Source organism: Rattus norvegicus, chromosome 6, assembly GCF_036323735.1.
Source record: "Rattus norvegicus strain BN/NHsdMcwi chromosome 6, GRCr8, whole genome shotgun sequence".
In the NCBI taxonomy this organism is placed as follows: Eukaryota; Metazoa; Chordata; class Mammalia; order Rodentia; family Muridae; genus Rattus; species Rattus norvegicus.
The window spans coordinates 58,944,914-58,958,460 of record NC_086024.1 but is presented as its reverse complement, the minus strand read 5'-3'; the positions used below and the strand labels follow the sequence as shown (position 1 = coordinate 58,958,460).

Below are 13,547 nucleotides of genomic sequence, written 5' to 3'. Positions count from 1 at the left end.
ATATCAGATACTTACAATTCATAACAATAGCTAAATTATACTCATGAAGTGGCAACAAAATAACATTATGGCTACGGATCACCACAACATGAAGAACTATACCAAAGTCTTGCAACATTCAGAAGGTAAAGAACACTGTCCAAGAGGAATGGACAGGGGATGGAGTATGCTTCAATCCCAGTATTTGGGGAATAAAAGATCCTAGCAGAGGAGGAAATAGCAACATTTGGTTTGAGTGATTTGTGTGCTTTTTCAACGATGCTGCCTTTATACCACAAAAATGTGTGACAGTTGATCCAAGTCATTCTTTGAATGCTTACATTTAGTTCATTTCTTAGCACTTCCTCAAGAAGATGTCCTACAGATTCTTCATCTTTTGTGTTCACGACCACACAAATCTCTTGTGAAATTTTTTCTGCAATCAGAAATAGAAAAGTTTTAAAGTTTTATCATTGAAAAAAGAAAATCACAGAACAAAGCTCGATTATCCTGAAACTTATGCTTGCTTGATTTTCATCCCCCGTGAGTAAGATGAGGGAGATTCTCGCCCAAAACTACGTACAGAGACATGAGCTATCTACTAAGACATTCTGAGTCTATTTACCAGACAGGCATTCATACACCAAATGCTATGTTATAACCACACATTATGTAAAGAGATGAGAAGTGAGAGATCTCGGTCTATATTTTAAAGGGAATAACTAGAAGTGATAATCATTTGTGTGATGACTTCTTTATTCGAAAGTAGTCTCCCAGATTCTCAGTGATTCTCACCTATAGGTAATGTCCTTCTGGTCAATGGGCAGATTTTCCCTAGCATGCATCTACATTGTCAGTTCCATACAACCCATTTTCTGTTTGGACTCTTACCACAGCAAATGAAAATTTTCCTCAATCTTGCAAGGCTTATTTGAGATAGCTTAAAAGTTAAAATATGTGACACATGTGGCACAATGCCATGTGACACAGTGGCATTCACCCCTGAACTTTCTGATCACTCTCTCAAAAGATGACATCCTCCTCTGGAGAACTCTGAGGTACTAAGGAACATTGCAACAGCTGTCAAGTACTGAATCTTGAACTAAAACAACAAAACCTAATTCAAAATAGTATTTCTCAATCAAACATTGCCTGGATCATTATTTGACCCTGGTATTTCATACGTGGGTGGCTTAGGTAATATGTTTCCTAGATGAATTTATCAATTAATAATTTTTTCTAGAAAAGCTCCAAAAGACAGCTAAAATAACACCACCGGTTACTAATACTCCTGTTACTATTCCCATTTTAAAAAGTTTCCTATTTATTCACAAAACCATAGTAACATGGAAACCATGTTGACCATAGAGGAAAGAATTATTATGATTATGTATCCTGAAGTCAGAAGCCTTCGTTACAGATAAGTGACTGACTTTCATAAGATTCCAGGGCTTTTGGTAGTAGAAAAGGTACACAAATCTAAAAAAAATTTACATTTATATGCCTATAGCTACCTTAGGGAACCAAAATGTGGGTAAAGGAAAGGCATGGAACACTTAGTGAACTTTCAACCATCACCATGTTCTTTTAATGCCACTATCCAACTTAATGGCTCAAAATAAGAATGTGTGTATTATGTGTTACAATTCCCAGTTTCACACCTGGATATCTAAATATAGGTCTGCCCAACGATCACGCCTTCCTACAGTGATACCCAACTTGCAATAGTTTCTATAAATGATTTTCACATGCTCTTTGCTCAGACCCTTCAGTCAAAAAAAGTAAGTATATATAAACCAAGTAATTGCAATAGATTGAGATGGACAGAATCCCTGTATTCTGAATATGGATCTACCACACTAAACTAAGCCACTTTTCCATCGTCTCATCTCTTTGGGATTCTATTTCCTTACTGAATAAGGTTCTACTAATTCCTGAAACTCTGCAGATACATAACCCTGATAAAATCTAGTTTGATAATGAATGGAGATGAATATGCCAGACCGTGTTATAACATACTATCAGTTTAAGTAACACTGGCTGCTGACAATTACAATCAGATAACTGTAATCTTTAAATGAGATTAGAGCTTACCCTAGAAAGGTGAATGGGCTTTGCTTAGGAGTGGAGGCAAGGAATTTGGAAAGAATTCAGAGAGATAAAAATGGAAACAAAATAAAATATGTTGAGGTAGGACAAGAACCCATAAGCATAGTGTGATCAATAGGAAGCAAAATTATTTGGAGGCAACGAGATGATTTAACAGGAAATACCAAGGATGCTCGGTGAAGCCAAGGCCATGGAGGGCCCTCTCAAAAGACTGATTATAAGGTAACCATCCTTCAACCAGAGTCTTTGGAAATGAAGGAAACACAATCAATAGATCATATATTTAAATACTTGGAAGGAAATGTGGCTCTCCAGGACCCTTATGTATGCCTAGAAACATTTTGAAATATTTCTAATGCACAAAAAGTTGAATCTATGACTACAACAGTATCTGCCAACTCAGCAATTAATGTATCAGTGCCACAATAGTTTTTGAAAAGTTGATAAATTACAAATAATTAAGAATTTTTCAAGTAAAAAAAGGAGCAAAGATTTCCCTTCCTTGTTTAACCATATATTCCTTATGCCATTATAATCTTCCTGTTCAATGTAAATTAATAGCAACAAAACTAAAGCTAGAAGCCTTCTATCACACTTAAAAGTATACTAAAAATGAAATTCAACTACATTTTGCATTTCTCTTAGACAGCATTTCAGCTATTCTAAATATAGGACTTTGGTAGTTTTTCTAATTCTGTTATTTATTTACTTTATGCCCTCACCATAGCTTACCATACGTTCTCTCTTCCCACTCTCTCCCTCACCCCGCCCCTGCTCCCATCCACTCCTCCCTGAATTCTCCTCAGAAAAGGGGAGGCTTCCCTTGGATATCAACTAGCCTGGGCATACCAAGTTGCAGGAAGGACATTTTCCTCGGTAGAGGCTAGACAGGAAACCCAGGTAGGAGAAAGGGAACAAAGGCAAGCAATGTCATCAGATACAGCCTCTTCCTCAAATTTACCCCTGTACATTTTGTAGGCAGCACAAATTCTAGGTCTAAGGTTTTTGTCACTGTGTTGGTCTTCCTATCCCTCCATTGGACATCTTGCCTGGTTACAAGAAATGGCTGGTTCAGGCTCCATATCCCCATTGCTAGGAGTCTTAGCTAGGATCACCCTCATAGATTCCTAGGAGTTTCCATTGCCCTAGCTTAAGCTAGAGATAACCTCCAATCCAGCTGTCTCTCCCAGTACTCTCTCCCTCAGCTCTTCCCTGTCCTCATCTCTCCTGCTCCTATCTCCTCCTCCTCCCCTCCATCCCTGTACCCACCCTCCATCCACACCAAGTTTTTCTCAGTGAGCTAAATACAGAACTTTTACTTATGAATCACTCATTGCCAGGAAAAATTTTCCAGTTTCCATAATTCTGAGTTTTAAAAGGAGTAAGTTTAAAATATAACTCTTACGGGGGTCAGGATTGATTCCCCATCTCTAGGTATCTTACTTCATTTTTCTTAAGTAACAGTGCTTTACAGCCTCTACCACAAAGTCATTTTAGTTTGTTTTCAGTTGCATATTGTTAACACCACTTGATTTCCTAGTTTTACATTTATTCCAAAATTATGAAAAATAATGCATAATTATTTTATACAGGATATAGCAATTTTGTTAAGTTTGTAAGTTTTGCTCTCTCTCTCTATATATACACATATATATATACATATATATCATGACTAAAGTCTTTTCTTCTTTCAAAATCATAATTGTGTCTAATAATTTTAAATAAAATCTTAAATTCTAATTAAGTCCTTCATATTCATAATAGCTAAACTATTTGAGGTAAGGACTGTTTTTTTTTTTTTGGTTTTTTTTGGTTTTTTTTTTTTTTGTCTATTCTCTAGAGAACTGCATAAGGCTGATGTCATTCTGAAATTTTCAGAGTTTGTAAGTAGAGTCACTGTTTCCAATTATTAGAGTTCATAAGCTCTATTCTATATCAGTTTAATGCACTGTATTTGTCTTAAATTCATATGACTGTCAGCAAAGAGTGTTTACAATGGCTAGAATGTCCTCAGGAACCTAATGTTCTTTTCTCATTTGGTGATAATTACTTAAGCCTTTAGTACTTGTTCTGATTAAGTTTGCCAATATACTCATCATTATATTAGCATGTTACAAGAAAAGTATTTGTTACTAAAGTGCTATGCAACAATATATGCGTATAAGCCTAATCCATCACCCACTTAGCACACAGTTATCTGGACGGGAAGAGAAGGACTCATGTGGGAATAATAAAGTAAATATAGCAAAAAATTAGCCTGTGGTGGATATGTGAAACCAGGTAAAAGCATGGAAGTTACCTGTGAGGTTCTTGCACCCTGTAATCTTGAAAGTATTTTAGAACTAAAAAGCATTCTCCCTTTTTAAAACAAAGAAAAAATAGACTAAAAGAAATTAAAAACTCCCATCCTTGCACACTAAAGATTATGAGAGCAAAACCTGAGTGAGAATGATCTAGATTCAAGGCCAAGCAATAGTGATAAATGGTTGTGCTTTCTGGGTGGTCAACTCAAATAATAAAATTTCCCACCATTTGTATATCATAGCATACAGTTGTCTGAGATAGAACAGCTGTGTTCTTATGCTTTCTGCTGACTACATGTATATATCATCTATTAACACTATTTCTCAATCTATTCTACTCCAAGACCAGACAATCAAATATCCCAATCCAGCTCTTCTAACTTAATGCCTCTGCCTGGGTGACTACCCTTTTCTACTCCCTATTCTTCAAATGCACAGATTTAAACCACTCAACAAGTTTCTAGCCTGCATTTTGTGAAGTTGTAAAAGCGATCTGATGCATAGCCAGATTGGAATCTCTGCTTAGATGACACTAACTTTGTATAATTTGGGGATCATAAAAGCTTCCCTCCTTAAAAAAGTATGCTAATTACCTACCATAGCTGATTAGCTTCCCTCAAGCAGTGTAACTCTTTTGAGGTAACATTTCAGTTTTCTTTAATCTTTTTCCATAGTGTGGCAATTGGAGGATTGTGAGTTTAGAAAGACAAGACGTGGTGAGCCACCCATGCACTGAGTCGTTCTACTTCTGGTATAAAACTATTAAAAAAAAACCCTAACCCCAGCCAACCAGTAGTTTTATCTACATGTCTCACCAAGGTTTATAGTTCAGCAATACTCTAATTTTGAATAGTCTAAAGATGAGATAGAAAAGTAATTAACATGTTTAACAATTATAGGGAATGGACACTGGACAAACATTTAATAACCAAGTTTTATACAAATTCAATTCTGTAACTGAGATTAAGCCTCTGGAAGTCTTAGGTCATACCCTGGCAAAGTGTCACAACAATGAATTGAAAGATAACACTAAAGATCAATTTTTATGGAAGCTCAAGCATAGATTCTTCTACTGAGCAAATGGGAATATATATTTAAAACCCCTCTGTCTCATTACTGAAATACTGATATTATTAGCATTTACTTCCTGAGATGCTATAGTGCACATCATTGACTAGAACCATTGAATAACTGTGGGTCATTCTGATTCTATCATCCCACTACATCACAAGCAGGGATCACAATGAAATGGGGAGATGGCTCAGTGAGTAAGACCATACACTGTAAAAGTATGAGGGCCTGAGGCTAAGTTCCCAGCACCCACAAAAATTCCAGGCATGGAGTGGCCGAAACAGGAGAATCACTGACTCCATGGTTAGTGACAGACCCATGCCAAAGCTATGTCACAGAAATAAAGCAACAAACAAATAAACAAAAATACCCAAAGCATGATAATCAGGACATTGTAGGATTTCTGGCCTGTGTGCATGCAATGGGCATAGGCATACACACATGAACACATATATGCACATGCATGCACATGCATGAACACATGCACACACATACACACCTCCATACACAAATGCAGAGAGACAACTTCTTAAAAAGTTCTGTATTCATGACTCTAATATATCAAAATTAATTAATACAACTAACATATCATGATGCATATCTTTTTCAGAACAAGGACAAAGCCAGTCAGTAAATGTTAGAGGTTATGATTGTGAAGTACCTCTAATCTTAGGAAAATATAAATCTAAATCTGATCCAGTCTTAGGATCTAGTTATATCATCGAAGAAAAAAACAAAACCACATAAGACTGAACAAACATCTATATTCAGATCACCTGTAGGCAAAACAAAAGGAAAATTATTTTCTAAAAGCTTAAAAAGGGTACAGTAACTTATAGGCAACAGAAGCCTGCATATTGCACACTTCGAAACCAGGAAAAGCAGAGCTCTTTATTGACAGAAACTTACAAGTTCATCTTGGCTGGGTTAACTAAATACAGTACCCCTAATTATAATTGTTGGTTTAAGAGTTAAAATGCCTTTCTTTAATCTCGCTGGCCTCAAATTCACTGATAATTTTTCCCTAAACTAATAAGTGGGTAAGTAAAAACCCACAGGCTGCTCCTAAACTGATTTCTAGTCATGTCCTCCATAATGTGATTTTTTTTATAAATCAAAGGGATTGTATATTGAATATCAAATAAAGATGGCCTGTAAGTGAAAAGTCAAAAAACATTTATAAGATACATTAGGTGAATTTAAAGTGTTTTTTATTTAAAAAGAAATACTCAAAGTGCGATAAGAAAATGGGCAGAAGACAAACACGGTAGTGCAGGGTTATAATTCTGGCTCTTGGAAAGCAGAGGTGAAAAGTGCCATGAATTCAGAGATGTCTGGGCTACATAGATTGGCCAGGGCAACATGGCAAGAAGCCACCTCAAAAAAAATGTGATTCAAAAACAAAAATCCAGGAATAGTGTCATGTGCCTGTGTTCACAGCACGTGGGAATCTGACACTGAAGGATTACACACTCAAGGTTATAAAATGAGAACATTCACAGGTATCTATATACAGGTATAGAGGAAGGGGCACTGAGGAAACCGTTATAAGTTTGAATGACTTCTACTCCTAAATACAATATGGGTCTGGACTGTGTAACTATTTGGGGGAAACAACAACCTGAATACACGTCAGTCCTCTTTCCCACTCTACCTCTACTTATTCAGGAAGTAGCTTGTGCTAGGGAAATGGCAGAGTCAGAAAAGTGTTTATCACATGAGCCTAGATTTTTAGGCCCTCCTTCCCCACCCGCACCCCCTGCCACACACACAGTCCTGGAAGGAAAAGAGACAGAAACAGGTGGATCCCTGATATTGGCTCCCCAGCCAGTCTTATCAACTAGTGAGCTGAATGTTCAGGGAGAGACCTACCTAAAAATATACAGTAGAATGCAACTGAGGAAATGCTAAGTACTAACTTCTGAATTATACAACAAGCTATTTGTCAATTTGAATACATTTTTTTCAGTTCTAAAATTATTATTGGATTCTTTATATTTCTTTTTGTTTGTTTGTTTGTTTTGGGGTTTTTTTGTTTTTTTTTTTATCTTTATTAACTTGAGTATTTCTTATTTACATTTCGATTGTTATTCCCCTTCCTGGTTTCCGGGCCAACATCCCCCTAACCCCTCCCCCTCCCCTTCTATATGGGCTTCCCCTCCCCATCCTCCCCCCATTACCACCCTCCCCCCAACAATCACATTCACTGGGGGTTCAGTCTTGGCAGGACCAAGGGCTTCCCCTTCCACTGGTGATCTTACTAGGCTATTCATTGCTACCTATGAAGTCAGAGTCCAGGGTCAGTCCATGTATAGTCTTTAGGTAGTGGCTTAGTCCCTGGAAGCTCTGGTTGCTTGACATTGTTGTTCATATGGGTTCTCAAGCCCCTTCAAGTTCTTTCAGTCCTTTCTATGATTCCTTCAACGGGGGTCCCGTTCTCAGTTCAGTGGTTTGCTGCTGGCATTTGCCTATGTATTTGGTGTATTCTGGCTGTGTCTCTCAGGAGAGATCTACATCCGGCTCCTGTCGGTCTGCACTTCTTTGCTTCATCCATCTTATCTAGTTTGGTGGCTGTATATGTATGGGCCACATGTGGGGCAGGCTCTGAATGGGTGTTCCTTCTGCCTCTGTTTTAAACTTTGCCTCCCTATTCCCTGCCAAGGGTATTCTTGTTCCCCTTTTAAAGAAGGAGTGAAACATTCGCATTTGGCTAAGTCAACTGTTTAAATAAATTGACTTAATTATTAAAAAAAAAGATTCCTTATATTTCTACTATCTTTAAGATTGTTTCCATATTTCAAGAGGATGGATTAGTTTAGCACTTCCTTAATTGGTGCTTTAAAATATTTACAAGATAATTAAGGGAATAGAGTAAATTCCACCGGTCTTTTTCTTTGCTCATTCTTGAACACTTTTTCCTCTAACCAGTCTTGTGTCACTGGTGGCCATGACAAGAACTGCAACTGAGTGGAAACAGTAGACCCAAAATTTTCTCATTTCCCACTGCTCAGGAGAGTACTGTACTGTTCTTCTTCCTCTTCTATTGCTAAGTTCTGGGCATAAGCAGAGTCACCAGAAATATGATGGAGTGCAACAAGCTCTCATTTTTCCGGGAGAATGTTGAAAGCGGAGAAGAGACAGGAGGGGACAGTGGTTCCCAGGTGTACCTTTAGAGCTGTCCATAAATTATTAGACCCAATATATCATGCCGTAGACTCTTAGAGTGGGGCTGAGTGACAAACAACATACTTGATAGGCCACTGGACAACACCACAGGCCACTGATCCATACAAAGCCAAAGATCCATTGAGAAATGCAATGGATACTGGAAACAACACAAGGGGGTTAAAATGGGGGATGTGAGAAACTGTGAATTTCCTACTGAAACACTAATAATTTGAACAGGACCCAAAGTTTTACAGCAGACTATAACAGGATAGTATCTTATATTCAGAATATTTAACATAAACAAGGTTTCAACTCCATGGGTAAAGATAGTCAGTCTAGGTAATTTTGCTGGATTCACACATATATGTTGCTAACAAATATTTTAAAGCACCAATTAAGGAAGTGCTATACTAATCAATGCTCATGAAATATGACTGTCACATGTGATGTTCTCTTAGGAAGGTTTAACTCAGGTGCTATTGCAACAAAAATCTTTCATGAACAAGAGATGTATGGGCAATAATTCTGAAAGTTTCTGAAGGACTAAAATTTAGTTTGTGATACCTTATTTTTCTTCAGATAAATAAAGTCAAACACTAACACCACCCAGTTCCACAAACAGGAGAATCCAGGCTACACAGTCACTTTTCTGTGATACCTCAAGTTCATTCTACCAGGTCTCCTTTTCCCCTGGATTGGCCTCTCATATCAAAGTTTTAGAGCTCATGAGTAGATAAGAACTGTGTTTAATCCACAGGTAGCTATTTCTACAAGATGTTTGGCACCTGAAGCTTTAATCCATCCAATGTAAGAGCAGTATCTTTCATCTACTGTTGAGGTCTGTGACCCAGAGTCCAATTTGAGGATCTAATTTCCATCCCTCAAAGATGAAGAGTGATATTAAACAGACTCAATAGTGAGGAACAGTGAGGAGTGCATGCCTATGGGGCCAGCACATGATGTCAAAGCCAGCCTGGGTTCCATGTGAAGAAGACCTTTTATGCAAAGAGAAAAGAAGAAAAGGAAGAGTGGTCCTTCTGAGCCTGGGTACCCTTCTTAGTTACATCTGAAAGTTCTTTATCACCAGGCCTGGGAAGGCTATGGTAGATGAAGGAAGAAGGCAGGCAGCAAACAACAGAAAAATAACCAACAAGCCATGACTGCAAGAAACCAGTCAATAAACTCTTGCAAGAACACTAAATATACAGCAGAGCCTCTGTGAAGAAAGCTATGCTGACCTGTGAGCACTGCGACTGGAAGACATCGCATGAAGGCACATATTTTATAAAAGATGTCATATCTAATCAGATCTTACCACATTTAACATGAGTCACAAGGTCCCAGAATGAAATTTCCTACCTTAGAACTGAGCACAAGCAGCGGGCATGTGGTGCCTTGTCTTGACACAGATTAATGTGGAAGCCACATACATGTTTTACTATGCTCTCATAGCATATGTATTTGTTTCCCTTTAAGGATATGGGCATTGCCAAATCAGAAAAATACATTTGAAAAATATTCTCTTTTAAAATTCAAGAAATGTCTGGGCACTTATAAAATGTGTCGTTACTTTGAGAAAAAGTGACATAGTTGGGTTTGGGGCATTCTGTAATAGCTAATCTAGAGAGACACATAGGTGGCTGGCTTCTGTCTGTTACGACTTTACTTGATACTCAGTGGCTTACTGTGACCTTTGACATATTGAAAATGACAGATTCCTTGCCTGTACTTGCACTGACATTCGCTGATGACAAATTAAGACAATTAGAAGATTAAATAACCAAACAAACTATACTTTCTCTAATCTTGACCCACATATTTCACTCTCTAATTTACATCTTTCTTAACAATAAAATGCCTGGGAAACAAAGCTCCTTCTAAATTGCGTTACGGCCTTCCCATTCTTCCTGAGAAAGCTTGACGCAAATGCTCTTGACGCAAATGTTCACACACACACACAAGATACCATCACAGCACTGTTTCCATGCGGGTAAGGAACAAAAACTATTATGTACAAAGAAGTTTTGGTATTAATAGGAGAAATGTGGAAAATTAAGTATCAGTCAAAAGTCAGAGACATCAAAAAGCAAGGTTTCTGAGTAAATCTTAGCTGTCACTTGGCATTGTCCGAAGAAACATATTTAATATAAAAGGCACCATCTCCAAGAATTTAACAAGAAAGCCCTGACAAGGACATGCCACAGACAGACAGTGGTCCGGTTGCACCCGGTGGAAACCTGACTTCCCCTGGCTCATCTTTTTAACTACATTCAAAAGTTTCAAAAGAATTTTGCACTTTAAAAAAAATCACAATGCTAAGTAAATGCTAAAAGACCCTTACGAAACGAAACCATCCGTTTTTCCATGTGCGTAAGACGCCAAAGCCAACACAGTAAGTTCTGTTTCCATAATGCTGAACTAACCTTGTCTGTGTGCGATTTATCTTATTCTTTCCAGTCAGAGCCGATTTAAAAGCATCACTACACCCTTTCATGCATGTGCACAAAGGAATTCAAACACTGTCCTGTCAGCAGAGTTTTTAAACCATGTAGAGAAGAAATAAAGTATAAGATTACAGATTTAGTCTTCCTAATACAGTGAAAGAAAGGCACCTGTACATTGATGTTTAAAACTGGGAGGTGGAGATGCCATTTTCCAAATAAAATGAAGATTTATTAGCCAGTAAAATATCAGACAAATCAATTGTCCTTTTAGTAAGACAAAGGGAAAGCAATACACAATGACCAAGAAAAAGACACAGATCTTTATATGAATTAATATTAACTAATTCTAATAAAAGCAGCCTAAAATCATTCTCAGTTTTAACTTCTTTTTTTCCACTTTTTACATAAAGCATCAAATAAAAAGAGGCACCGGGAGCCATTTTTATAGCATAAGTTGACTCAAGTTTGTACAATTATAACCAGAAAGAATAAAATGAATTTTTATAACACCCTTTAATCACAAAACTGAATGTATTATAAGGTTTGCTAAAGGGCCATATTGAAAAAATAAATACATTCTTTTAAAGAAGAAATTCCATAGGGACTCTTTTCTTTAAAAACTTTTAGAATATTGACCCTTTTGCCAAGATATGGTCAGCATATTAAATTAAGTGTGGTTTGAGACTGTTTGTATGGCTTGTGTACATCTAGATAAAGTATGCTAGGCCTGGAGTCTGTTACCACTTTAACATCTTTGGGGTTTGTCTGAACTTGCAGAACAGGCTTGGGTGGGCTCAACCAGTTTGTGGAAGGGGTGGAAAAATACAGTCCTCCTTTGTTCAGTGGATGTTTACAAACGTATCAGTCAGTCTAGGGTTTTGTTGTACTAATTAATCACAAGACTCTGAAAAGATTGTTTTCCTTTTCATTCAGAATAAAAGCTGGAAAGAGTTAAACATTAAATAACATGGACCAAATTTAATGTGCTACCTTAGGAAAAAGAAATGTGGGGGTTGTTTTGTTTTATGTAAGGATAACAGTAATTTGTAATTAACTGCATTTTAGCACAGACTCCATGAAAGACAGCCATCAGGATAGCACTCCACAGCTTTTCTACTCACCATGGCACACTGTAAGGAGGAACCCATGTAGGCAAATGTACTGAGTTAAATCAAGTTAAAAATCAGCAGAAGATGAGAATTAGATGGTGAATTTTATTTCTATTTGGATATTCAAGTCATACATCATCTTGCCTGAAATTAATGACTTAAGTTAAATATTAATGAAATAAGATTTTGTTTTCCTGGCAGTGAGATTTCCATACTAAACTGAAGATGTTGACTTGATTGTATGTTCCTATGGACCAAATATTTATATAACCACATCTAGTATTCCAATAAGAAGTGAACTTGCCAGTACAAAGTGTCCTTGCATCTGACATAAGATTGTGTTATTTATCCTAGCAAAGTTTTATAGTGTGAAAAATACTAAGTGAACAAGAAAATAGTCACATCAAACCACTTGATCCCCATTCAAGGAGAGAACAGATGAATATACCAAATTACAGAATACGCAGCATGCATATTACAGCATATAAAAAGTTACAAGTGTTACCCTAAAATAGGTAGGTGCTATTTACAAAGACCAGATTCATAAAAATAAAAAATAGAAAGCCTTAACAGTACATAAATAATCATTTAAGTTATTTTTCAGTCATTCCATTTTTATGCTTATCCTATCCCTGGACATGTCTAGAAATTTATAAGTTAGTTGTGATCCATTTTTTGGAAAATGTGTGATGCTATCAGCAAGTACTTTCTCAAAAAACTACTAGAAAGCAAGACCTTTATCCTCCGGAAGTTCTGCTAACAACATGGTACTGGACCAAAGGAATGAAGGCTGGACAGGTGGTCTGTAGAAACAGCCTGGATGTCCACTGAGAGAGCTTTTGGATCCAAGATTGTTACCTCTCTAGTTGGCAGCATGAGCCTGAGAGGGTAGAGTCTAAAACTTTGACAGACTAAAGTCTAATGCAATGGCCATTTTTTTTCAGATCCCGAAACAACTTATATTCTGAGGGCACTCTGAAGGTTAAACAAGGTCATGTGAGCAAAGTTCTCTTGAGTTCAAGTGGTATACAGTCATAAGGGCAAGGTCACAGGAGCTTAGGCTATATACAGTCATGAGGACAACTTGTGCTTGGAAGCATCACTCTGAATAATAGTGGGTAAGATCATGGGTAATCTAAAGTAAACCCACTCCTATTATTACACCTAAGGGGGACTCGAAAGCACATTCCACAAACAAACCTATGTTATAGAGAAGCAGGTTACAAGACTTTTGCCTTTTTTACTTGGAGTTTGAACACAAGCTCAGAACTCTCTTCAGACAGCTTGATTCATGGACCATGTTCTGACACAAGATCAACTCTCATGCTCAGAAAATGCATCTGCATGGTTGGGAGTAAAAAAGA

At 37.2% G+C, this 13,547-nt stretch overlaps 1 protein-coding gene across 4 annotated transcripts in view; it reads right to left on the bottom strand.

Annotated features, from left to right (window-relative positions):
• The window catches only part of Crppa (CDP-L-ribitol pyrophosphorylase A), a 276,760-nt gene that overhangs the window by 165,849 nt on the left and 97,364 nt on the right, over positions 1–13,547 (bottom strand). For all 4 annotated transcript variants that reach the window (XM_039112670.1, XM_039112669.2, NM_001008386.1 and 1 more), the window contains 1 exon segment: positions 321–415. In XM_039112670.1, coding sequence (XP_038968598.1) covers positions 321–415 — 95 coding nt within the window.